This window comes from Myotis myotis, unplaced genomic scaffold, assembly GCF_014108235.1.
Source record: "Myotis myotis isolate mMyoMyo1 unplaced genomic scaffold, mMyoMyo1.p scaffold_m19_p_2, whole genome shotgun sequence".
NCBI classification, from domain to species: Eukaryota; Metazoa; Chordata; class Mammalia; order Chiroptera; family Vespertilionidae; genus Myotis; species Myotis myotis.
In genome coordinates, this window is record NW_023416324.1 from 13,958,893 (window position 1) to 13,985,367 (window position 26,475).

The 26,475-nt window shown below is 38.3% G+C and overlaps 1 protein-coding gene across 31 annotated transcripts in view; it reads left to right on the plus strand.

Annotated features, from left to right (window-relative positions):
• Nucleotides 1-25,511, plus strand: part of SRRM1 (serine and arginine repetitive matrix 1) — a 33,044-nt gene extending 7,533 nt beyond the window's left edge. For 7 of the 31 annotated variants that reach the window (XM_036348723.1, XM_036348730.1, XM_036348753.1 and 4 more), the window contains 13 exons: nucleotides 706-909; nucleotides 3,203-3,397; nucleotides 4,134-4,253; nucleotides 6,684-6,958; nucleotides 12,201-12,281; nucleotides 13,184-13,270; nucleotides 14,022-14,166; nucleotides 14,519-14,560; nucleotides 18,380-18,490; nucleotides 19,960-20,424; nucleotides 21,181-21,376; nucleotides 24,491-24,691; nucleotides 25,060-25,511. In XM_036348723.1, the coding sequence (XP_036204616.1) occupies nucleotides 706-909; nucleotides 3,203-3,397; nucleotides 4,134-4,253; nucleotides 6,684-6,958; nucleotides 12,201-12,281; nucleotides 13,184-13,270; nucleotides 14,022-14,166; nucleotides 14,519-14,560; nucleotides 18,380-18,490; nucleotides 19,960-20,424; nucleotides 21,181-21,376; nucleotides 24,491-24,691; nucleotides 25,060-25,164 (2,227 nt within the window). In that variant the 3' untranslated portion in view covers nucleotides 25,165-25,511. Of the gene's footprint in view, nucleotides 1-705; nucleotides 910-3,202; nucleotides 3,398-4,133; nucleotides 4,254-6,683; nucleotides 6,959-12,200; nucleotides 12,282-13,183; nucleotides 13,271-14,021; nucleotides 14,167-14,518; nucleotides 14,561-18,379; nucleotides 18,491-19,959; nucleotides 20,425-21,180; nucleotides 21,377-22,721; nucleotides 24,090-24,490; nucleotides 24,692-25,059 lie in introns of those variants that run through there. The other 24 variants (XM_036348737.1, XM_036348743.1, XM_036348739.1 and 21 more) reach the window with 16 other exon arrangements.
• The last annotated feature ends 964 nt before the right edge of the window (nucleotides 25,512-26,475 follow it).

Consider the following 26,475-nt stretch of genomic DNA (forward strand, 5'->3'; position numbering starts at 1 on the left):
CTCTTCAAGTTAAAGGAAACTTGAAAAGAAAGGGGGGCTTCTCTTTCAGAAAGGCTATCTTATACAAGTTTAATATATTTCTCTTGTAAAGAACATACTGCTTTAACTGCATTGGTCATTTTTCTGGAATACATTTTCTCTGTACAATATCAGTATGATATTTTTATGGTCCCTTATGATTTTCTTAATATTTTTTCTATAGCTTTATGATAAGAGTAGAGTATACAATACATATACTATACAAAATATGTGTTAATTGACTGTTACTGGTAATGCTCTGGTCAACAGTAGGCTATTAGTGGTTTTTAGGGAGTCAGAAGTTAGAGGGTTGGTGTCCATAATACCCTTGTTCGTTGTTCAAGAGTCAGCTGTACTTTTAAGCATCATTTCCTTCTGAAAACTTGGTCTCTGGTCTTCTTGAGGATCTCTGGAACAAATTAAGAACCAATATCTAGAGTCGCAGATCAATGCTTTTCTCTGTTACAACCAGTATTCCAGAGAATGTTACTGTTTTGCTTGCCTTCCTGGTTTTTTCTTGGCCCTTTCCCTATTAAGTAAATGTGATAGGATATCTTATTTCCATAGGGAACTTCTCAGATATAAACAGTAATGATTTAATTAAAAAGATTAATCTTCACTTCTGCCTTTGACCCTCTCCCCCAGTCCACATTATTCAAAAATCTGAAAAAATTGCTTTCATCCTAGACGCAAATCCAGATCTCCTTCCCCTAGAAGACGATCTTCCCCTGTCAGGAGAGAGAGAAAGCGCAGTCATTCTCGATCTCCCCGTCACAGAACCAAGAGCCGGAGTCCTTCCCCTGCTCCAGAAAAGAAGGAAAAAACTCCTGAGCTCCCAGAACCATCAGCAAAAGTAAAAGAACCTTCAGTACAAGAGGCCACTTCTACTAGGCAAGTACATAAAAATTCGTTTATAAATATCACACTTTTAGGTTGTTACTAAGTGAACCCAAACACAATACCTAAGTTTGAAACAAAACTACTTGATTTATTTAAAAAAAATTTTCAGTTATTCAGCTTGTAGAAAAAGTCAAAATTGTGTAAGAGAGCATAAGTAAAATGCCTGGCAGGTGACCACTGCTTTCTTTTGGTTGTATTTTTAAAAAATATTTTATATTTTTTAATATATAACTTGCTTTTTTTTCCTTCTTAATATTGTGGGCAACCTTGCACTTTAAGAAAATGTATGCAATTAGAATTATTAGTTGCTCTCACTAGATTTCACTGATGTTTTGGAGCTCGGGAGAAGTCTTCACAGATTTTGAAAATTTCTTAAAATTTTTTTTATTGATTTTTTAGACAGGAAGGGGGAGAGAGAGAAACATCAATCCGCTGCCTCCTGCATGTCCCTTATGAGGGATTGACCCTACAACCTGGACATGTGTCCTGAATGACAATCAAACCCAGCAGCCTTTCGATGCACAGGATGATGCCCAACCAACTGAGTAGGGCTGAAAACTTTTTTATTGTTTAAAGTTTTACATATGTCTCCTTTTTCCCCAATTGACCCCCTACCACCCACCCACCCCTGCCACTCCCATCCCCAAGGGCATGCCCCCACCACCCCAGTGTCTGTGTCCAGTGGTTATGCTGATATGCATGCATACAAGTCCTTTGGTTGATCTCTCTCTCTCTCTCTCTCTCTCTCTCTCTCTCTCTCTCTCTCTCTCTCTCTCTCTCACACACACACACACACACACACACACACACACACACACATTTGTCTCTGGATCTATTTTTGTTCTCAGTTTATGTTGATCATTATATTCCACATATGAGTGAGATCATTTGATACTTTCTCCAGCTGGCTTATTTCGCTTAGCATAATGCTCTCCAGGTCCATCCATGCTGTTGCAAATGGTAAAAGTTCCTTCTTTTTTATAGCGGTGTAGTATTCCATTGTGTAGATAAACATACCACAGTTTTTCTAATCCACTCATCTGCTGATGGGCACTTAGGCTGTTTCTAAATCTTAGCTATGGTAAATTGTGCTACTATGAACATAGGGGTGCGTATATCCTTTTTGATTGGTGTTTCAGGTTTCTTGGGATATATTCCTAGAAGTGGGATTACTGGGTCAAATGGGAGTTCCATTTTTAACTTTTTGAGGGAACTCCATACTGTTCTCCCCAGTGGCTACACCAGCCTGCATTCCCACCAGCAGGGCACGAGGGTTCCTTTTTCTCCGCATCCTCGCCAGCATTTGCTGTTGGTTGATTTGTTGATGATAGCCATTCTGACAGGTGTGAGATGGTACCTCGTTGTTTTGATTTGCATCTCTTGGATGATTAGTGACTTTGACATGTTTTCATATGTCTCTTGGCCTTCTGTATGTCCTCTTTCGAAAAGTGTCTACTTAGGTCCTTTGCCCATTTTTGTTTGGATCGTTTATCTTTCTTTTGTTAATTGTATGAGTTCTCTGTCAATTTTGGAGATTAAACCCTTATTTGAAATATCATTGGCAAATATGTTCTCCCATGCAGTGGGCTTTCCTGTTGTTTTATTGATGGTTTTTTGTGCAGAAGCTTTTTATTTTTATGTAGTCCATTTGTTTATTTTCTCCTTAGTCTCCATTGCCCTAGGAGCTGTATCAGTAAAGGTACTGCTACAACGTATGTCTGATATTTTGCTGCCTATGGAATCTTCTAAGATTTTTATGGTTTCCCGTCTTACATTTAAGTCCTTTAGCCATTTTGAGTTTGTTTTTGTGTATGGTGTAAGTTGGTGATCTAGTTTCATTGTTTTTGCATGTATCTGACCAATTTATTTATTGTTTTTGGATGTATCTGACCAGCACTATTTATTGAAGAGACTGTCTTGACTCCATTGTATGCTCTTGCCTCCATTGTCAAGTATTAGGGCTAAAAACTTTTTACAAAGATAAATAACTTCCATTTAAAATATGACTTAAGCCTGGCTGACGTAGCTCAGTGGTTGAGCATCAGCCTATGAACTAGGAGGTCATGGTTCAATTCCTGGTCAGGACACATGCCCAGGTTGTGGGCTCGATCCCCAGTGTGGAGCATATAGGAGGCAGCTGATCAATAATCCTCATCATTGATGTTTCTATCTCTCTTTCCCCCTCTCCCTTCCTCTCTGAAATCAGTAAAAATATAAAATAAAATATGACTTAGTCTGAGTAGAAGAGGGGGGAAATAAATCTGTGGGGGTTTTTTTTCCATAGTGATATCCTGAAAGTTCCCAAGCCTGAACCTGTACCAGAGCCTAAAGAGCCTACTCCGGAGAAAAATTCCAAAAAAGAAAAGGAAAAGGAGAAGACCCGACCAAGATCTCGGTCACGTTCCAAATCAAGATCCCGGACACGCTCTCGCTCTCCTTCTCATACTCGACCTAGACGGCGCCATAGATCCAGATCAAGGTGATTTGTGGCTTTAGGATCTGCACAGAGCTTAGGTTTTATGTGCTATTCTCCTAGATAGGGTTAGGTAACTATTTCTTCCTTCCTTCCTTTCGTATTTAATTTTACTGATTTCAGAGAGCAAGGGAGAGGGAGATAGAAACATCAGTGATGCCCTAGCTGGTTTGGCTCAGTGGATAGAGCGTCGGCCTGCAGACTGAAGGGTCCCAGGTTCGATTCCAGTCAAGGGCACATGCCCGGGTTGCGGGCTCGATCCCCAGTGTGGGGCGTGTAGGAGGCAGCCGATCGATGATTCACTTATCATTGATGTTTCTATCTCTCTATCCCTCTCCCTTCCTCTCTGAAATTAATTTTTTAAAAAATTAAGAAAAGAAAAGAAACATCAGTGATGAGAGAGAATCATTGATCGGCTGCTTCCTGCAAGCCCCACACTGGGGATCGAGCCCTGACCGGGGATCAAACCATGACCTTCTGGTTCATAGGTCGACACTCAACCACTGAGCCCTGCCAGCCAGGCTAGGTAACTAGTTTCAAAGCAATAGAAAACATTTAGTAAAATGTTATTCTTTGGGTTTACAGAGAGAATTTGAGGACAGTTTACACCATAAAAATCTCTACATAAATGGAATTATATCCTATGAAATGTTTTTGAAAATATAGCTATTGAGAAACTATGTCAAAACAATTTAGTTTGTGTTCCTGATTTATTGAGGCCCTAATTTTTTTGTTATGGCAGATCATACTCACCTAGAAGGCGGCCAAGCCCAAGAAGGCGGCCATCTCCTCGAAGAAGAACTCCACCAAGACGAATGCCTCCTCCACCAAGGCATAGGAGGAGTAGATCTCCAGTGAGACGGTGAGCTTTCTTTTCTTTTTTTAATTTGAAATTGTTAGGTGAATGGAAGTGGACCATATGTTTATTTTAGGCTAATCTTTATATTAGTGTCCCCTTGGAAGAAAGAACTCATGTGTGATAGGTAATGTCTTCCAAAGAGCCTATCTCATTTGAGGTGTGCTGTTATTTGCAATGAAAAATAATGCTAGTCTATTGCTGGAAAATAAAAAAGAAGAAATTTATCATCTTTTTTTAAATTGTTGAATTCTTTATTGGGAAGGTATTACATATGCGCCCTTTCCCCCATTGACCCCTTCTAGCCCACCCTGCCCCCTACCATCTTACTGATACCTCTTGTTAAGGTGTCCTTTCAGACCCCACCAAGAAATTTTATCAAGTAAGGAAATTAGTCACCTAACCTCTCTTTTTGGATTTTAGTTACCACTGGCTTCTGAACAGTAGATGACAACAGAGCCAGTAAGCTGCTTTTACCAGTATTAAAATAATCTATTTGCATTATTTATTTATTTATTTATTTATTTATTTATTTATTAATCCTCACCCGAGGACATCCTTATAAAGATTCCAGGAGAAAGAGAGAAGCATCAATCAGTTCTTTTTTTGCATGTGCTTTCAGTGGGAATTGAGCCCACTTAACTGAGCCACTCCAGCCGGGCATATACTTTTATATTTTTAAAATGTTTTTTTGTTTGTTTTGTTTTGCTTTTTTGTCATTATAGAACTGAGTACTTAGTATAAACAATTCAAACAGAAATAAAAATTACCCAGCCCTGGCCAGTGGCTCAGTTGGTTAGAGCCTCGTCATGATGCGCCGGAGTTGTGGGTTTGATCCTCAGTTAGGACACATACAGTAATCAAACAGCATGCATTAATAAGTGGAACAACAAATCTATGTTTCTGTCTCTCTCTTTACCCATAATCCCATTCCATAGATATAATCTTTTAGCAGTTTGGTGTCTGGTATTTTTTTTAAGAGACTGGACATTAAAGAAACCCTGTTAATACACAATGTTCTGTTTTTTTAAATCTTAAAGTTGGCACAAAGTAAAATGTGTGACCTATCACTTTTAACAAAAAGATTGTTGCTGCCCTAACCGGTTTAGCTCAGTGGATAGAGCGTCCGCCTGTGATCTAAAGGGTCCCAGGTTCGATTCCGGTCAAGGGCATGTACCTTGGTTGTGGGCACATCCCCAGTAGGGGGTGTGCAGGAGGCAGCTGATCGATGTTTCTCTGTTTCTAACTCTCCCTCTCCCTTCCTTTCTGTAAAAAATCAATAAAATATATTTTTTTAAAAAAAGATTGTTGCTGTATTGTCCAAAATAGAGGCCTGGTGCACTGATAGCAAAGTTCTGTGCCTTCTTGGCAATCAGTGCATTCATGTGTTTTTAGAAGGAACTCTGATGGTTATGCTTCAGCTTATACTCGGGACACAATTTTTTGCGTTTGAATCTTTTAAGGTTGTTTTCAGGGGACTGAATCAATTTGGAAATAAAGAGAGGAAACAGTAAGCTCCATAATTTTTGCTGTTCCTGCAAACAGGGTTTTTAGAATCCCATAGTTTTTAAAAAGATAATATTTTTCTGTGGGGAGGAGTTGTCAAGGTAAATTGAACCATTTTTATAACCACTAAAAATCATAGGATTAATGTTACTGTTGATAATTGAGATATAAATGGTCAGGCAGTTTAAGCATCACACTTCTAAAATTGATTTCTCAGGAGAAAAGTAATACTGGTGCTTTCTATTTCTAGTACAGGATTAGTGGAAACAGCTAATTTTTATACTGGAGTTTTGCAAACAGCATGTTTTATTAATTGAGCCGTTTAGCAATCAAAATATTTTGCAGATTGTGTAAGATTCCCTTTCAGGTAGTTTTTATCTCACACTTAAGGTAGGGTTTCTTTTTTTCAGGTTCTCAGGAATTCTTCTGCCAAAGGTGAATTCTGCAGGTACACATAATTGCAACAGAACTTAACACAAATTTTGCCGCAGAATTCGAGAGACCCCTGCTTCTAAGTTTATGTAGCTAAATGAATTCCTTATCTTTCGCATCTCTTTAAAAATGCATCTAAAGGTTGCTTGACATTGTTAATAAATGGAAAATACTTTGCCACCAAACATTGTATGCAAACTCCAAAGCACTGATATCATTCCTAAGGAAGAATGAGTCTGGTTAGTTATGTTATTAGCACTCAACATATTTTATAACTGGAAAGACAATTCAAACATACATTTATCAGAATAATTTCTTTCTTCATAGTCTTTAGCTGTTACCTGTGGTAGGTTATGGTTTTGTTTCCTATTTTTAAAACTCATTATCTGCTTAGCTACATAAACTCAAAAGTTGGATAAAAATAGCTGTATTTTTATATAAACTGTACATAACCTTTGTAAATGTGCAGTTACTGAGTATGAATACTTTATTCCACAGAAGAAGGCGTTCATCAGCATCCTTGTCTGGAAGTAGTTCATCCTCTTCTTCGTCTCGTTCCCGGTCACCGCCAAAGAAGCCTCCTAAGAGGACAGCCAGCCCCCCTCGAAAAATGCGGAGGTTGTCTCCCTCAACAAGTCCTCCAAGGCGAAGGCATAGGCCATCACCTCCGGCAACTCCTCCGCCAAAAACTCGTCATTCCCCGACACCCCAGCAGTCAAACCGGACAAGAAAAAGTCGTGTTTCTGTCTCTCCTGGGAGAACTTCAGGTAAAGGTAAAAATCAAACAAATAAACACAATATATCCTTTCTTCATTTACTTATAAAGTGCTTGTCAGTTGTTGGTCACCCCTTTCTCCTTTCAAAGTATGAAGTTTCTGGGTAGTATTTGTATGTGGTGTTTGTAAATTGCTCAGAGGTTCGTTCACCTTTTCTTTCCTGCTTTTAAGTTCTTGAGATTTGTTGTAATAGACTTTACATGTGTTTTGTTTTTAGCAGTGCCCTCTGGCATTGAGTAGGTAGAGAAATATATTATTAGTCGGTGCTGTTTGATTTTGAGTAACATCAAAGTTGTTTCATCATGATAAGGGATCATTGTATTACTATGAAATTAATTAACTCCCCAACCCCTGAAGATTTTTTTGTTTGAGGACTTCATATTCTTTTTAATGATTTTCTTGGCCACATTGTGCTCTCTAAGGAAGGACATGGTGTCCTAAAAGCTGATTTGTTTTTTAAATTTAGGCTCTAGACAGGGTTCTTGCGTTTTGTTCTTGCTTCATTCTGTAGATTGATTTCTGAGGAATTTATGATCTGTGATCCTGCCAGGCAAGTAGAATATTGACTGTGTTAGTCTTGAGTGAAGGTTGTGGTCTATTGGGGTTTGTTCCTTTAGTATTAAATACACACTATAGGATCTATTTGAATGGAATCGGGCCTTGGTGCTTAGGGCCAGAATGAGAAAGACACCTGAAAGGTGAGTAGTGGTGGAGGGGGGAAATCTAAAAAGAGGCTATAGTCATTTGGATTTTAAGGAGCAACGTGTCACTTTGCAAAAACACGTCAAGTTATGATTTTTCTGTTTGCATCATATAGCCAAAGGCTAATAAGTGTACCTGAACAGAAGGACTGCATCCCTATTAAAATAGGTTAATTATTAAGAATTAGTAGTTACCTTTGAAAAATCTTCATAGGTACAAACTGCTTGTGTTTTGATATATTATTGCGGGGCGCAAGCTGCTGCTTTTCAGAAACAAGTCACAGTGAATATGTACATAAGCAAGAAATAAGTCATGGTGGAGACAAAGGACTAGTTCTATTCCTGTGGATTCTGAGACCTAGCCAAAGAGACGTACTGTGATCATTGTAGTCAGAGACTGCCTTGTGACCACTGAAGCTGAATACTGGTTCTTACTACTTGGGAATAACTTTATGGTAACATGATCCTAGTCATCTGTGATGAAATTTCAGAGCTAGAAATAATTTTAGAGATTGTCATCAAGAAACAGGTTCTCAGGTTAAGTGATTTGGTGAGGGTCAGCCAACCTGGACTGGAATTTGGGTTCGCATTTCCAGTTAAAAAATGTATACTTGGTCAAACTCTCCTACTCCAAAATGCCTGTTTTGATTTCTGGAGGAGGGGAATGGAGGGCAGGGTGAAATTCTTCGGCTTCTGTACACCTGGTACCATGATTTCAGAAATTCCTTTTTTTGCAGTTTTCATGGCTAATAAGAGCAATGACATTGAAATGTAATAGGCTTTACTTTTGTAATTCATATAGTAGTCACCAATTAGGGCTTTCAAAAAAGGTTCTGTTATTGATGATGGGTAAATGGAGTGGGAGAGAGGCAGGAAAAGTATTTTGGGGGATTTAAGAGGTAAATTATTTGGAATATAATGTAATCAATGGCATTTCATAGTTAAAGTGGTATCTTAGTACATAAAGAAGTGCTTTGAAATCAGTGGGATAGTTAATTATGTTTACCAGAGGATCTATACCTGTGGTAATGGAAGTTTTTTTTATTATTTTTAAACTTATTGGGGTTACATTGAGTAATACAATTATATAGGTTTAAGGTGTACAATTTATAAGACACCATCTCTGTATTATATTGTGTGGTCACTGCCCCAAATCATGTCTCTTTCCGTCACCATTTATCCCCCCATTACCCTCTCCTGCCTCCTCCCATTCCCATGTGGTGAATTCATAGGGACTGCTGAAATAAATTCCAAATACTGGTTTTTCAGTTGACTTAGAAGATTTCTGACTTCATACTAGAATGATTTTTGCCCCTTGAATACAAAAAATAAAAACATTTGGATGGATAAAATCTCATCTGGGCAAACCTCAATGGGACATTAACATTATAATATTAGTAGTATTCTGATTCAGTCAGTCATTGAACCAGCGTAGGAGTATATAATGTATACTTGTCTAATGGTGACTATATATTAACAATAATTAAGGACTACTTTAGCTAAGCCATTTAGATTGAGTTAGGAAAAACTCCAAATGCATATTTTTACAGGAAAAAAATGTAAATAATGTATGGTTAAATCTGTATTATTTACTAAGTAGGGAGTTGCCAGCCATCTTTCAAATACAACCACGCTTTTAATGTTTCCTAGGGGAAATACTTTCTGACATCCACATTTTGGAACCCAGTTTTCCAAGGTGGTAACTTAAACATGTGGGTTTGTAGATAACGGGTTGTCTGTAAAATCTTTTACAAGCATTGAAGATAAACTGACACTTAAAAATGGGGAAGCCCTGGCCAGTGTGACTCAGTTGGTAGAATGACATCCCATGCACCACAAGGTTGCTGGTTCAATTTCTAGTCAGGGTGTATACGGGAAGCAACCGAGCAACCGATACTTCTCACACTCTCTCTTCCTCCCTCTCTCTCTCACTCACTTTTTCTCCCCCTCCCCCTCCCTCTCAAAAACAAAACAAAACATTTTTTACATTTTTTAGGAATGGGCAATACTAAACAGGGGAAAAAAGCCTCATATCCCTAAACATTTTTAAGCCTTTCTATTTTATTTATTTGAATTTATTAACATAACACATTGTTTGCGGGTAGTTTTTATCGCGCGCTAACAGGTGGCGCGGGCCATTTTTGCTAATTTTTTGCGCAAATGGCAATGTTCAGTAAAATTACGATAACTTTAGTTTACGTATTTATTCGTTACCCGCATTCTACCGCTAGTCTATAAAAAACGTATTAATACGTGTCCCGCGCTCTACTACACTGGTAGAACATATAAATATGTAAAACGTGTAAACACGTTTCCCGCATACAATGTGTTAAAATACAAGTTTTAAATGCACTTATAGTGCTATCATATTTCATGATAACTAATTAGGTGTTAATCATTCTTTACCCAGTCCATCAGTTTGACCAAAAAGCTTATTAGGTAGAATCATTAATAAAACGTTGGTTGTTTTCTTTTTTTTTAACTTTTATTTATTGATTTTAGAGAAAGATAGGAAGGGGGGGAGAGAGAAACATTGATTTATTGTTCCACTTCTTTATATGTTCATTGGTTGATATCTTGTATGTGCCCTGACAGAAGATTGAACCTGCAACCTTGGAATATTGGGATGACCCTCTAGTCAACTACTTGGCCAAGGCTAAAGTGCTGGTGGTTTTAAAAGTATAGTGGTGCCGAACCGGTTTGGCTCAGTGGATAGAGCGTCGGCCTGCAGACTCAAGGGTCCCAGGTTCGATTCCGGTCAAGGGCATGTACCTTGGTTGCGGGCACATCCTCACTGGGGGCCGTGCAGGAGGCAGCTAATCGATGTTTCTCTCTCTCATCAATGTTTCTGACTCTCTATCCCTCTCCCTTCCTCTCTGTAAAAAATCAATAAAATATATTTTAAAAAAATTAAAAAAAAAAGTATAGTGGTGAATTCTTTAGTTTGACTACTTTAGCAGAGATTTTATTGCTTTTTTTTTTAATTGCTTAAAGTATTACAAAGGGTATTACATATGTGTCCATTTTTTCCCCCCACCCTAGTTATTGCTTTTTTATGTATTTATTAATAATTATTATTTTAAATATATTTTTATTGATTTCTGAGAGGAAGAGAGAGGGAGAGATAGAAAGAAACATCAATGATGAGAGAGAATCATAGATCGGCTGCCTCCTGCACACTCCCTACTGGGGATAGAGCCCGCAACCCAGGCATGTGCCCTTGATTGGGATTGAACCTGGGACCCTTCAGTCTGCAGGCTGATGCTCTATCCACTGAGCCAAACTGGCTAGGACTTAATTGTTGATTTCCATCACTAGTTCTCTTAAGTTACTGCCCTTTGAATAAGTCTTGATAGAATTCTGAATATGTATGTTTGTTAAATGAAATGTATCTGTATCCTAGGTCAAACATCCCATGGTAATTACTTTAAATTAAAAAAAAAAAAAAACAGTTGTAAAGGTCCTGAGGGGGGATCATACTGTCTTCAAGTTTAGTTCTTACAGTAATGTCAAATGATGTTCAGGTTAATCTATAAGATTAATAGTTATAGCTCTCTATACTTTTTAAGTTGAAGCAATGGATGGCTATTATAGACAGAAGTAATAGTTGTTGAAAATTAAAGCCTGTATCCAGAAATAGAGTGTTAGAGTCAGATCCTAGTTCACTTAAATTATCCTTATGACTTCAAGGTTAATTGTATTTAAATGTCACACCTCTCCTCTTGTAAAAAGGAGGGGGACTGTGGTATTAGCAACAGTACTTAACATAGCAAACGTACAAAAGGTAGTTGCTATAATAATTTTCCTTGCAATTGGAAAAAGGTAAGCTGGATAATTCATAAGGTACCCACCGCTCTCCTACTACTATGGTTATATTTCAGAGCTGCAGCTGCTTTTTTTTTTTAACCTCCCTCTGAGCTTTAGAAAGAACCTTGCAATCTTCATGTTTAATTATTTTCACTATTGTGAAGGTCTACTTTTTTTTATAGGTAGTTTAAAATCCCTCATGCTATTGTGAGGGTTATATATGCTCTGTGTACATAAAGAACCTACAGCCTGTTGGGTGACTCGTTTATTCCTCCTCTTCAGTCCAAATATCTTTTTCTGAAAATTTCAGCAGATACAATTTTTTAATTACCTACTTACTGAACCTACTCAGTGGGTGTTTGAAAGCTTTCGTGTTGATGAGGTCTCCTTAGAATGTTTTAAGTTGTGGGGTAGCACACAGAGGTTTACTGAGTTGATGTTACACATAGCATAAAGCTACTCAGAAACAGCTCCCAATTTCTCTAAACTATTGTTTCTTTTGGGTGAATCTCAAGATTCTAAATCATTATTAGGTCTTTTGATTCAGTATTAAAAATTCTTGCTTCTACTTCAGGTACTGCCCAGGTAATGACAAAGTCCTTACAGAAATTTTGTAATTTTCTGTAAATCCTTTATGAGAATAGTCACCCCATTTTTGTATTGTTAACATGTCCTGTGAAGCTTTGTTTTGTTTTCTTTTTATAAGTGGTTTTTTTCTGTACTCTTTCTAGTGACAAAACATAAAGGTACTGAGAAAAGGGAGTCCCCTTCACCAGCACCCAAGCCTAGAAAAGTAGAGTTATCTGAATCAGGTAAGTTTTGTGTGTATGTTTGTTTTAAGATGAATTCTGTTTGTAGCACATTTGATAAAACCCTTCTGGTTAAAGATTACTTACAGGATATTAGTTAAGAGCTAGGACTCTGAAGTAACACGAACCTAGTTTGAATCCCAGGCTCCACTCTTTAACTGCTTTTTGTTGTTTAATTACTTAATTTATCTTAGCCTCATTTCTTTCACATCTGCAATGTGGATAGCAGTATCATCCTTTAGGTTTTTTAAAATTTATTTATTTAAAATATATTTTACTGATTTTTTACAGAGAGGAAGGGAGAGGGATAGAGAGTTAGAAACATCGATGAGAGAGAAGCATCGATCAGCTGCCTCCTGCACACCCCCTACTGGGAATGTGCCTGCAACCAAGGTACATGCCCTGGACTGGAATCGAACCCGGGACTCTTCAGTCTCCAGGCCGACGCTCTATCCAGTGAGCCAAACCGGCCAGGGCTAAATTTATTTTTAGAGAGGGAAAGAGAGAGAGAGAGAGAGAGAGAGAAAGAAACATACATTGATGTGAGAGCAAAACATCAATCAGCTGCCTCCTTCACACCTCCTACTGGGTATGTGCCCTGACCAGGAATCGAACCCGCAAACTTTCAGTGCATGTTATGATGCCCATCCAACTGAGCCACATTGGCCAGGACTAAAGAAGTTTATTACATTTGGTGGTGATGGTTTAAATCAGCATTTAAGTTGGCGTTTTGAGCTTTTCCTTCTTTGTAAAAAAAGAAAAAAGTGTGTGTGTGTGTGTGTGAGATAGTTGTATTGTTTGACCCAATCAGATAAAGGTTTAAGAGACCTTTTTCCTATTCGAATATGTTTCATTTTCTGTATGCATAACTAAAGAAACACTTTCTAAATGCATCCATCTTTCAGAAGAAGATAAAGGTGGCAAAATGGCTGCAGCAGATTCTGTGCAGCAGAGACGCCAATACAGACGACAGAACCAGCAGTCATCATCTGGTACGGATACTGATTAAGTTTTTTCTACCTGCATTTCCTAATTTAAAAAGTACTTAAGATATGCATGTCCCATGTAATACTTTCAACAATAAAGAATTATATATATATATATATATATATATATATATATATATATATATATATATATATATAAAGATAATGCATGTCCCTCAGTATAGCGAGTATATGTAGGAAAAATATGTTTGTGCCTACATAGAAATAATTGATTCTTTTTTTAAAAAACAGAATTTATTTATATTGTTATTGATTTCAGAGAGGAAGGGAGAAAGAGATAGAAGCATCAATGATGAGAGAAAATCATTGATTCGTAGGGATCAAGCCTGCAATCCGGGCATATGCCCTTGAGCAGGACCAATGCTCTATCCATTGAGCCAAACCAGCTAGGGCAAAGTAATTAATCTTTAGACCAGTGATGGCGAACCTTTTGAGCTCGGCATGTCAGCATTTTGAAAAACCCTAACTTAACTCTGGTGCTGTGTCACATATAGAAATTTTTTGATATTTGCAACCATAGTAAAACAAAGACATTTTTGATACTTATTTTATATATTTAAATGCCATTTAACAAAGAAAAATCAACCAAAAAAATAAGTTCGCGTGTCACCTCTGACACGCGTGTCATAGGTTCGCCATCACTGCTTTAGACACTCCATCCATTTAGATTCAGAAAATGTGGACAGACTTTTAAGCACAGACTTGCTGTAATATTTTGCTTATTGTGTAATTATAGATTCTGGCTCCTCATCTTCCTCAGAAGAAGAGCGACCCAAGAGGTCCCATGTGAAGAATGGTGAGGTAGGCAGGCGGCGGAGACATTCCCCTTCCCGGAGTGCTTCTCCATCACCTCGAAAACGCCAGAAAGAGACTTCCCCTCGGTAATGTCTTTTCTTCAGTAGCTTCATTGCTGTGTTCTGTAGTGATGAAACTTCATAAATAAAGGGATGGGCTATGGGCTTATTTTAGAATTTGGCTAACTCCATTTCCAGGACAGAAGGAAATGGTCACATTTTGTTGGGTAGGGGGTTGCATTGTTTGGTGATTATTAGCTAATTAATGAGAACTTTGTAAGGTTTGTACCACCATGTGATATGTGTGCATGACAAAAAGAATACCAGTTAAATGATTCCTGTTTAAAAAATATATCTCCATTAGTGATACTTAATGCCATTGAAGTAAATAATTTGGTGAATGGAATTCTTGACATTTGTTTTTCTCCACTGCTCTCAGGATGCAGATGGGAAAGCGATGGCAATCGCCAATGACTAAAAGGTTGGTTAGACACTACTTTGTAACAGGATTACATGTCAAAGTTTTAGTGACTTAATTTACTGTTTAGGTAACCTTACTCCATTCCTAGGTATACAATGTATGGCTGTGGAAAAGGTCCTCAGTTTTAGTTTTTAATTATGCTTCTTTACACATCAATTTAATGATAGAATTGTATATACTGTTCATTTTAGAGAGTTATTTGAACATATTTTTGTACAGTTAAAGTATTTGTAGTAATAGCACCTCAGATTTAGTGGGGAAGGACTTGATGGTGACATTAGGGAAGGCAAGAAAAACTATGGAGAGGCTTCAAAAAGTGAAAAAGGAATGCAAGATTTTGGCCTTTGCTCAGTGCTTCCTATGGTAGGAAGGTAGGTTTGCATATTTTCATTGACCCTTTTTGATTATCAGTGTCTGGGTGACCATGAAACCTAACATTTTCAAGTCAAATCATACCTAGAAATCTTTAATGTAGCCTATCTCGTGGGTGAAATAAACAGGCCCGGAAGTAGTAAAGTGAGTTTTTAGAGTTACAAAGTAACAAAGCTAGGTCTTACCTGTGCCATTGACATAGCACTAGACTATATCTTCACTGGTTTTCTGTTTGCAGAGGTTTAGCTGCCACTTAATTTCTAAGTATTTGTTCTTCCTGAAACTCTCATTGTCTTATTTTGGCTCAGTTTTTGAAGCTATGTTCTTTTAGGTAGTCTCATTAATAAAAGGGTTTTCTTGGAAAGGCTCTTTAGAACCAGTCAGCAATATTTGTAGTGGAGCCTAAGCAGTATATTTGTGCCGTGAAAGGAACTATTACTTCTCAATTAAAAAATGAAAACCTAAAACAAGATCGCTTTAGATCAGCGGTTCTCAACCTGTGGGTCGCGACCCCTTTGGCAGTTGAACGACCCTTTCACAGAGGTTGCCTAAGACCATCCTGCATATCAGGTATTTACATTACGATTCATAACAGTAGCAACATTACAGTTATGAAGTAGCAACGAAAATAATTTTATGGTTGCGTCACAACATATGAGGAACTGTATTTAAAGGGCTAGAAGATTGAGAACCACTGCTAAGGTATTCTGTACCCAGCTGTAATTAACCCTGGCTTCTTTACTCATCAACTTAATTATAGATTTGTATACTTTACAAAATCAGTTTAGTGGTAAGATTTCTTCCACTCCCCAAATTATGGAACTATTTTCTTTACTGAAAAAGAGATTTCTCATTACAGTGAAATCAACGCTAATGTTTATTACCCTACACCAGGATGTTTTTGTTTTGTGTATCCACATTTTAAAAGGTACTGCGCTAGCTGGTTTGGCTCAGTGGATAGAGTGTCGGCCTGCAGACTGAAGAGTCCCGGGTTCAATTCCCGTCATGGGCACATGCCCGGGTTGCGGGCTCGATCCCCAGTAGGGAGTGTGCAGGAGGCAGCCGATCCATGATTCTCTCTCATCATTGATGTTTCTATCTCTCCCTTTCCCTTTCTCTCAGAAATCAATAAAAATATATATAAAAAATAAAAGGTACTAAATTATACTAGTAGCCTCAAGTTTAGTGATGTTAGAAATTGCAGTCAGGTGTCTGGGATTTAGAGATGTAGAAATAATTAATTGGAATCATGCTTCAATATTTATAGTATTTTAAGAGGGGAAACACAGCCTTGTTTCATATATATATATATAAAGTTTAAACAAAAAACAGTAACATTTTTCATGCTCTTAAACACTCGTCTTTGGGGATTGAATACTCCTTTAAATTAAAGGATACGGTATATTGATCATACTTAGTGTAGTGGTCACATCTATAACTTTTTACCTCCGATCACCAATGTGGCTAGTGAAATGAGATTGTTCTGAAGATGTCGCTGCAGAGATAGCAAGTTGGCGCCTTGCTGTGAGACTTGTCTATTCCTAAATGCTTGAGAGGCTAAGGGCTACACATCAAATTGAGTCTTACCGAAAACTGGTTCTCTCACAGTTTTTAGGAGGGAAACTTTCTATTCAACAATTTCTACACACATTTGAATGCTTGGTTTGACATTAGTGTTCAGGGTAACTAGAAAATGCTTACCTTTTTTTCCTTTAATCCCTGAAATGTGTGCCTTATCAGATCAGTTAAAAAAACTACAGCTTTCAGGTCATAGAATCATGTGGTATCAAGATTCCAGTTATAAGTGATTATCAGATTTTTCTGGCAGTTCCTTAGGTTATGCTACTTTGGTTATGGTTTTATTTATTCTCTTTTCAGTTATTTTCTCACATAGAAACACAGGAAACCAGATGAAGGTCATTACTGAAAGGGACCTTTAGTTATTTCATTTTACAAATGAAACTAAGGCGCAGAATAAATACCTCATAGATAGATTCATAATAGATTCTAATCTGAGTTCAGTTTTAATGAGACTCTTTGTTTAATGTTTTGCAAACAAATTGGGAGAATTTTTAAAAGAGAAGCTACATAATCAATAGTAAATAGCCTCTTATGCTATTATGCCTATTGATAACATATTGGGAGTTCTGGTTTAAGTCATCTCACCCTCAAAGTTTGTGAATATAAACCTTTGCTTTTCTTCTTTTTAAGTCAAAAACCCATTTGAAATCTTCATTACCTGTTGATGAAACAGTACTGTAATTATCCTATTTTCTTGGTCCCATAATTCTGATTAACCCTGCTGATAAGTGGCTTCCCCTTTAAAACTGTCCCTTTTTTTGTAATTAATAGTTCAATGCCTACATTTCACTCATCTAAAGCTTATCTGTCTTGATATCTTTGCCTCTTGTAGCTTTTATTTTAAATCAAAGTGGAGTTTTAGTCTACACAAGGCATAAACAAATATAAATTTTAATTTAATAATTTCAGGATTTTCGCTGGTAACAGAACCCTTCTTAATTTTAAAGGGAACCAAGACCAATAAACTTTAGAAAATATTTCCAGATTCATAGGAAATATGAGGAGCATGGCCTCGAGCTCCTCAGACCTCAAGGACAGCACCAATACTGTTCTGGACAAGAAATTAATTATATTATTTGGCTACTTGTAATTACAAATTTACCCAAAAGGTGGCACACTGGTTTAGTGTATATTTTAATATATCTTTAGGAAGATGGCTATGAATTGATATAATCTGTATATTTCAGATGTAGTTTTAGTGCTCAGACAACTTTTATCCTTTGCCTTTGGGGACAGTGTTTTCAGTTAACAGTATGCAACTCTTGAGCAGTGTACATTTTAAAACTCAAGAATTTGGAGCTGTGACACCCAGATTTTGGGCTTTAAGCCACTAATAAGTGTTAAATTCAAAATATCTGTTTTGAACATTAAATTTTTCTAGGCTTCAGTGCAGTTGTTTCTAGTAAGGTATTGGAAAATCACCTTGAGAGTCTTTTCAAAATACACTGGCTAGACCACAGCCCAGACCTGATGAATGCAAAGCTCAAATAAGTTTCCCAGGTGATTCTGGTGTGTGCCAATTTCAAAACAATTCTCTTAAGGCTCTGTTTCCAAACTTTTTTCCCTTCATCACGTTAAGAATATTTTATATCATGGCCCAGACTACATATTTATATGCTGAAACAAAGATTTCATAAAGAATATTTATCTTTACTGCAAGCAACATTCTGATTTTCTGTTCTTTAAAAATGGTGGTTCATAACCCAGGGTCTTGACTCATACTCTTGAACTGTAATTTGAAAACTGCTCTGAGGGATAGAGTAACAGTTGCTGCACTTTGGGTTAATGATTGAAATGGTGTCATTTAGATAACTTAATTATAAATGCTACTAACTCAGAATCAACTATAATTCTTCTTTGGTGCAGTGGTCGACGCAGGAGAAGTCCCTCCCCACCACCCACCAGAAGGCGACGTTCTCCCTCTCCTGCTCCACCTCCTCGACGGCGTAGGTCTCCCACACCACCACCAAGACGAAGGTATTTTATCAGATATGTTTGTTGGAGTTCATTAGAGAAACTTTGCTTATTTATCTATATAGTTATTAAGATCATTAAATATCGTTGTTGACAGCATTACAGCTGTCCCCCGATTTCCCCGTTTTTATCCTCTTCCACCCAGCCCCCGCCCTACCCAGGCCTTCACCACATTACTGTGTGTCCATCTTTGATGAATTCTTTTTTTTCTTTATTGATTAAGGTATTAATATGTGACCTTATCCCCCTATTGCCCCCACCTCCCTGCTCATACCCTCACCCCTAGTGTCTCTGTCCATTGGTTATACTTACATGCATGCATACAAGTCCTTTGGTTGATCTCCCCGCCACCCTTGATGAATCTTAATTAGAGCACGTTTGAGCCTTTCTGATTGAAATAGCTTAGAGTGATATTGCTCAGCCATTCAGAAAACACCACAAATATGATTCCATTTATATGAAAAATTCAGAACACAAATCTATAGATACAAAGTGGATTAGTGGTGTCTAGGTGGGAATGGGGAGTCATATGGTTATACAACTACAAATATACTAAAAACCATTGAAATGTACACTTTATACTCTTGCATGTGCCCTTGACTGGAATCAAACCTGGGACCTTTGATTTTAGAGAGCAAGGGAAAGGAAGAGATAGAAGCATCAGATTAGAGAGATTCATTGATCAGCTCCCTCTTGCACACCCCCCGCACTGAGCATTGAGCCCGAAACCCTGGGAATGTGCCCTGACCAGGAATTGAACCTTGACCTTTTGGTTCATAGGTCAATGCTCAACCACTGAGCCACAAGGGATGGGCAAAATGTACACTTTAAATAGCTCGCTTTTATGGTATCTGAGTCACATATAGATACAGAGAAATCAATTTAAAGGTAGGAACACTATTTAATGTGGGGCAAAAGTAGGTTTACAGTTGTTTGTATGGAAAATAATACAAAATTCTGGTTATTGTAGTACTTTATGATAAACAGGAATTTTATTGTGATGTTTTTACTTAAATAAAGATAAAGGTATAGCATTTCCATGTAGAAAATACTCCCTTTGCCTGGTGCTAGTACAATACACGCAAGTACCTCATTTTATTGCACTTTGTAAATATTGCATTTTCATCAACACTGAGCCAAGATCCACCACCAACAAAAAGATGGCTCAGATGATGGGTGAGCATTTTTTAGCAATAAGATATTTTTAAATAACTGTACATACACTGTTTTTTAAAGAAATATGCTATTGCACACTTAATAGATTACAGTATGGTATAAGCATAACTTATATGCACTGGGAAACCAATAAATTTATTTTACTTGATTTATTGCAATATTTGTTGTATTGCAATGATAGGAAACAAAATCCAAAGTATCTGAGATGTGCCTATATTGCCATAATTACTGGTTAGTTTTCTTTGTATACTATTTCTTGTTGGACCTTCCAGCTTAATGATGTGTTTTTCCTATAGGACTCCTTCTCCTCCCCCTCGTCGGCGCTCACCTTCCCCAAGAAGATACTCTCCTCCAATACAGAGGAGATATTCTCCTTCCCCACCTCCGAAGAGAAGAACGGCTTCTCCCCCACCCCCTCCTAAACGAAGGGCATCACCATCTCCACCACCAAAGCGTCGCGTCTCCCATTCTCCACCTCCCAAACAAAGAAGCTCCCCAGCCAACAAGAGACGTTCACCTTCATTGTCATCAAAACATAGGAAAGGGTCTTCCCCAGGCCGATCTACGCGGGAGGTCCGGTCACCACAACCAAACAAACGGCATTCGCCCTCGCCACGGCCTCGAGCTCCTCAGACCTCCTCAAGTCCTCCACCCGTTCGAAGAGGAGCCTCATCATCACCCCAAAGAAGGCAATCCCCATCTCCAAGTACTAGGCCCATTAGGAGAGTCTCCAGGACACCAGAACCCAAAAAGACAAAAAAGTAAAGATATGTTATGCTCTTTGATTAGGAACATTAACTTGCATAGCTTTCTTTATGTTGAAATGCTCCTCTCCTCACCCCCCTTTACTATGAAATTACAGAAAGAATAAGCTGTGAATACAAACTTGTAAAGCAAATTCTGATTACTATTCAGAGACCCTTCTCTGTTTTCAGGATTGTTCCTAATGGCATAAACTAAATGCCATAGGTTTCTTTCTGGTTCTAAACTCTTAAGTGATTAATAGAATATTTCATTTTTGGTGGGGTTTTTTAAAAATATTTTTTTATTGATTTCAGAGAAGAAGGGAGAGAGAAACATCAGTGATTAGAGAGAATCATTGATCGGCTGCCTCCTGCACACCCCCTACTGGGGATTGAGCCCGCAGCCTCAGCTTGTGCCCTTGACTGGAATCAAACCCGGGACTCTTCAGTCCACAGGCCAACACTCTAGTCACTGAGCCAAACTGGCTAGGGCTAGAATATTCCTTGCATGTCTATGTAAGACTGATAAAAGCTAAAAGCAGTCTTAAGTAAAATACTAGGAATTGGCATTGCTAATTTCATACAGAAAGAATCACTAACAGAATGGAAAGAGAATTGTGAGGCTTGAACTATTTAATACCAGGAGACTTAGATGATATAAATTTGAGTTAAAGTTTGTGATCTAGTTCTGTAATGGTAGTTGGTTATTTTCTTTTAGGAAAGATCTCTGTTCTTGAATAATAAATGTTTTGTTTTGTTTTTCCCTTTGTCTAGAGCTGCCTCACCAAGCCCTCAATCTGTAAGGAGAGTCTCATCCTCCCGATCTGTCTCAGGATCTCCTGAGCCAGCAGCTAAAAAACCCCCAGCACCTCCATCTCCTGTCCAGTCTCAGTCACCCTCTACCAACTGGTCACCAGCGGTACCGGTCAAAAAGGCTAAAAGCCCAACACCAAGCCCATCACCTGCGAGGGTATGTGTCTGGTCTATTTTGGACATCCTTTATAAATGTACTAGAGGCCCAATGCACAGAATTCGTGCAAGGGTAGGCCTTCCTTCCCCCGGCTGCCCACACCTGGCCCTGCTCCCCGCCCGCACCTTGGCCTGGCGCTGCCTGCGTCTGCCACCACCACCCCTTCTCCCCCCTCCCCCATTGATTGCCCCTTTGGCTGGTGACCTGGGCCTCCCTCTGTGGGGTGATCCTGGGGCGACGGTGGGGCCCCCTGACCAATCGCATCACACCGGCCTTGGCTGGCCTGGCACCAGTGCATGTCATAGCGTGGTCATTCGGACAGTTGTTCTGCTGTTCAGTCGATTTGCATATTACGCTTTTTTATTATAAATGTGGTCACTTGGAAGCAGAGAACATTTTTTGTCTTTTGTAGCTCAGAGGAGCATTATTTTCTGTGGTTCAGATAGACTTCAAGGAGGTACAAATTAAGTGTTGTTGGTTGCATCAGCAATCCATTAAAGTACTATAGCAACCCACTAATTTCTGATATATCTAACACTGTTAAACTCCAGAATCTTGGTGGTTGAGATTGGACTCTTTAGAAAATCTAGAAAAACAGAAGAAAAAATTGCCCATGGTTCTATTATCTAGGTCAGTGATGGCGAACCTTTTGAGCTTGGCGTGTCAGCATTTTGAAAAACCCTAACTTAACTCTGGTGCCGTGTCACATATAGAAATTTTTTGATATTTGCAACCATAGTAAAACAAAGACTTATATTTTTGATATTTATTTTATATATTTAAATGCCATTTAACAAAGAAAAATCAACCAAAAAAATGAGTTCGCGTGTCACCTCTGACATGTGTGTCATAGGTTCGCCATCACTGATCTAGGTGAAAAACACTTCAGTATTTTTACTGTTTTCTCTAGAGTTTGATACATTTGGGGATGCCTAATTAAGATCATGCAAATCAATGCAATTTTTTATTTTAGATTGTGCCTATATAAATATGATATTTTTATAAAGGAAAAATGTATATCACAAAGAAGACAATAGACTGCTGGCAGTGGGTTATGTGTTAGGGCAGTGGTCGGCAAACTCATTAGTCAACAGAGCCAAATGTCAACAGTACAACGATTGAAATTTCTTTTGAGAGCCAAATTTTTTAAACTTAAACTATATAGGTAGGTACGTTGTTATTAACTTAATTAGGGTACTCCTAAGGCTTAGGAAGAGCCACACTCAAGGGGCCAAAGAGCCGCATGTGGCTCGCGAGCCGCCGTTTGCCGACCACAGTGTTAGGGAAATGATGAGTGATTTGAATTTTTCTTCATTGCACTTTAATGCTTTTATTTTTTCAACAGGGGAAATACAGTTGACTCTTGAACTGCACAGGTCCACTGATAAGTGTATTTTTTTCCTCAATAAATATACAATTGACCATCCATATCCCCCTAGTTTCCCATCAATGAATTCAATTAACTGTGGATCAAAAACAGTATTTTCAATCCACAGTTGGAAGGCTGACTGTAAACATTGTTTTTTGCCACTTTATCTAAGGGACTTGGTAATCCGTGAATTTTGGTATCCTCGGGGTTCTGGAACCAATCCCTCACGGGTACTGAGAGATGGCTATAATTAAATTTAGGGGGAGTAAAATATTATTTGTATATTTTTTTAAGTCCTCCAGGTTATGTGTATTGATTATTTTGAGAGAGAAAGAGAGTAATCAGTATGTGAGAGACATCAATCTGTTGCCTCCTGTACATGCATGCCCCAGCCGGGGATTGAACCCGAAACCTTTTGGTGTCCAGGATGATGCTCCAACCGAGCCATCTGGCCAGCGTTATTTGTGGATTTTTTACTTCGAGGGGGGTTGGTATCCTTTATCCCTGCATTCTTCAAGAGTCAACTGTACATTGTTTCTATAAAAAAAAAAGAAACGTTGCAACCTGTGAAATACTAGATGGAATGAAAAGTACTTTATTGCTTTATCTAGTCCAGCGGTTCTCAACCTGTGGGTAGCGACCATTGGAAAACACATACAGCATATCAGATATTTACATTACAATTCATAACAGTAGCAAAATTACAGTTATGAAGTAGCAACGAAAATAATTTTATGGTTGGGGTCACCACAACATGAGGAACTTTATTAAAGGGTCGCAGCATTAGGAAGATTGAGAACCACTGATCTAGTCTTTGGCAAGCTACATAAAAATAGCATTCTTTCCCTAGCTGGTTTGGCTCAGTGGATAGAGCGTCAGCCCGTGGACTGAAGGGTTCCAGGTTCAATTCTGATCCAGGGCACATGCCCGGGTTGTGGGCTTGATCCTCAGGAAGGGGGTATGCAGGAAGCAGCCCATCCATGATTCTCTCTCATGACTGATGTTTCTAGCTCTCCCTCTCACTTCCTCTCTTTTAAATCAATTTTTTTAAAAAAAATTTTTTTAAAAGGGCTTACCCTCAAGCACAACTAAGGAGCCTTTGGAGCCCAGAGGCTGACCCAAAAGGGCTCATTTTAAAAGTCGAGCAGATTTGTTTGAAGTCAGATAGTTAACAGGTTCAAGAACCAGAATTCAGTTCAGGCCTGTCTGAGTTCTGAGACTTTTCTTTCTATTGGACATGCCGCTTTTCCTTACAACTGGAGGTTGACCCTGACTCACAGCTGGCTTGTGGTCGGGAAACCTGGTTTAATGTGAAGTTAGTTGGGTAAGATTGTAAAAAAAAAAGTTTCCCGTCACAGTTCATTCTAGCTCTTAAAAATCTGTGTAAAATATCTTTGAAGCCTTGAGACTGGTCCATTTAGTTATTTCCTTGGGCATATAAAAGGTTGAGTTGGCCCTGGCCAGTGTTCCTCGGTGGTTAGGGTGTTGGCCTGCACACCAAAGGCTCATAGGTTCGATTCCCAGTCAGGGGGCATGTACCTGTGTTGCAGGTGCGGGAGGCAACCAGATGATACGTCTCTCTCACATCGATGTTTCTCTCCCTCCCTCCCTTCCACTCTCTCTGAAAAGCAGTCGGGGGGGAGGGTGGAATATATCCTCAAGTGAGGATTTTTAAAAAGGGGGGGAGTTGAATTGGACGGAATTTTAATGATTAATTTATTGCTGTTATTTTTCTGGATTTCTAGAATTCAGACCAAGAAGGGGGTGGAAAGAAAAAGAAGAAAAAGAAGGACAAGAAACACAAAAAGGATAAGAAGCACAAGAAACACAAAAAACACAAGAAAGAAAAGGCTATGGCTGCAGCTGCTGGAACCCCTGCAGCCATTGCTGCTCCCACCACCACATCAGCACAGGAAGAACCGGAGGCAGAGCCAGAGCCCAGGAAGGTATTAGAATCATTGTCCCTCGGTTTATACAAGTGGCTAAATTTTCTTCTTCTTTTTTTAATAATTGGCTACTTAGTTGTTAACTCTCTTGCTCTTTTTTCAATGACCTACCAAGAACAGGAATTTGCCAAGATTAAGGATAACAATATGAATGGCTACCATATAACTTAATTTATATTTTAAAAATAACTTCTCAATATAATTAATATACTATACAGTTTACCCTTTTAAAGTATATGGTTTGATAGGTTTAGTATATTCATAGAATTGTGCAGCTATCATCACAGCGTGATTTTGTTCTGTACTTAGTATCTCCTAGCAGTGTCTCGAGACTTAAGGATAAGAGCTTTCGGTGTGTTTTTTTTTAGGAGACTGAAAGTGAAGCTGAAGATAACCTTGACGACTTAGAAAAGCACCTGCGGGAAAAGGCCCTGAGATCGATGAGGAAGGCTCAAGTGTCCCCACAGTCTTAGGTGGAAATGTTTGTTATGATGTAAATTTTATTTGGTTTGTACTCAATTCAATTTCAAAAAATGCTAAAATGTGTTTGAGCTTTAGACTATAACATTTGTTGTAATAATTACTAGGTTGAAGTTCACCATGTAAAAAAGGGCATGGATTTACATTGCAAAAGGTGTCCACAGTGTATTAGTGACATTCTTTTATTGACAGCTGACATAAATTCATTTAGAGTGAAATATTTTAAGCCAAAAAAAAAAGTTCCCTTTTTAAAAAAGGGGCTTTAAATATTGTTGGCATTTTTATGGTTTCTTTAAATGCCCCTGGCTATTCCCAGAGGTTTTCTTTCTTTTTTTTTTTTCTTTACTTTTTCTCATTTGAGTCTTAGCACCCATTTAAGTTATGATGCTTCCAACCTTGTATGGTTTGCAGTTGCCCAGAAATAAGACCACTGTTGAACTACTACAAAAGTACAAATGAACATTTTAATGCCACCATCTTTCCTGTTGCCTGTGGAGTCTCTGCTGAAATGAATCAGGATCAAGCTCTAGGATGAGACAGAAAATGAAAGCATGCTGTTTGCCAGGACGCTGTGGGTTAATACTGATGTGTAACAAGTTGATTTGGAACACTGGAATTTCATTCTGTTCTGTTGTGTTTTTTTGTTAAGGCAGTTAACTAGTCCCAGGAAGGATCCTTCAGTTACGTCAATTTTGTTTTTTGAAATGTCATGGCTCCATTCATAATTTTGTCTTATTCTTCCAATTGGTATATACAACTTCAGAACTCTTGTATTTGAAAGGCTGGAAGGGCCCAGACTTTGAAATAGTGTCTTGTTTTCACTGTTTTGTTTTGGGTTTTTTTTGTTTTTTGTTTTTTTCGTTGTTTTTTTTTTTTTTTTTTTTTTTTAACTAAAGCTATATAAAGCTTGTGGATTAAACAGAATAAATTTCTAAATTTAAAAATGTTGGCCACTTACTTTTACTTACTCATCTCAATACTGCAAGAAACCTACCTTAGAAATCTTAAAGTGCCTGCATTTTACCCCTTGGCACTTTGAGCAGAGTGGGGTTAGGGCAGCCGTGGGCAAACTACGGCCGCGGGCCGGATGCGGCAGCTTGAAATGAATAAAACAAAAAATAAAAGACCGTACCCTTTTATGTAATGATGTTTACTTTGAATTTATATTAGTTCACACAAACACTCCATCCATGCTTTTGTTCCGGCCCTCCGGTCCAGTTTAAGAACCCATTGTGGCCCTCGAGTAAAAAGTTGGCCCACCCCTGGGTTAGGGTAAAGGAAAGAAAAAGGTGGTGAAGTTGTTG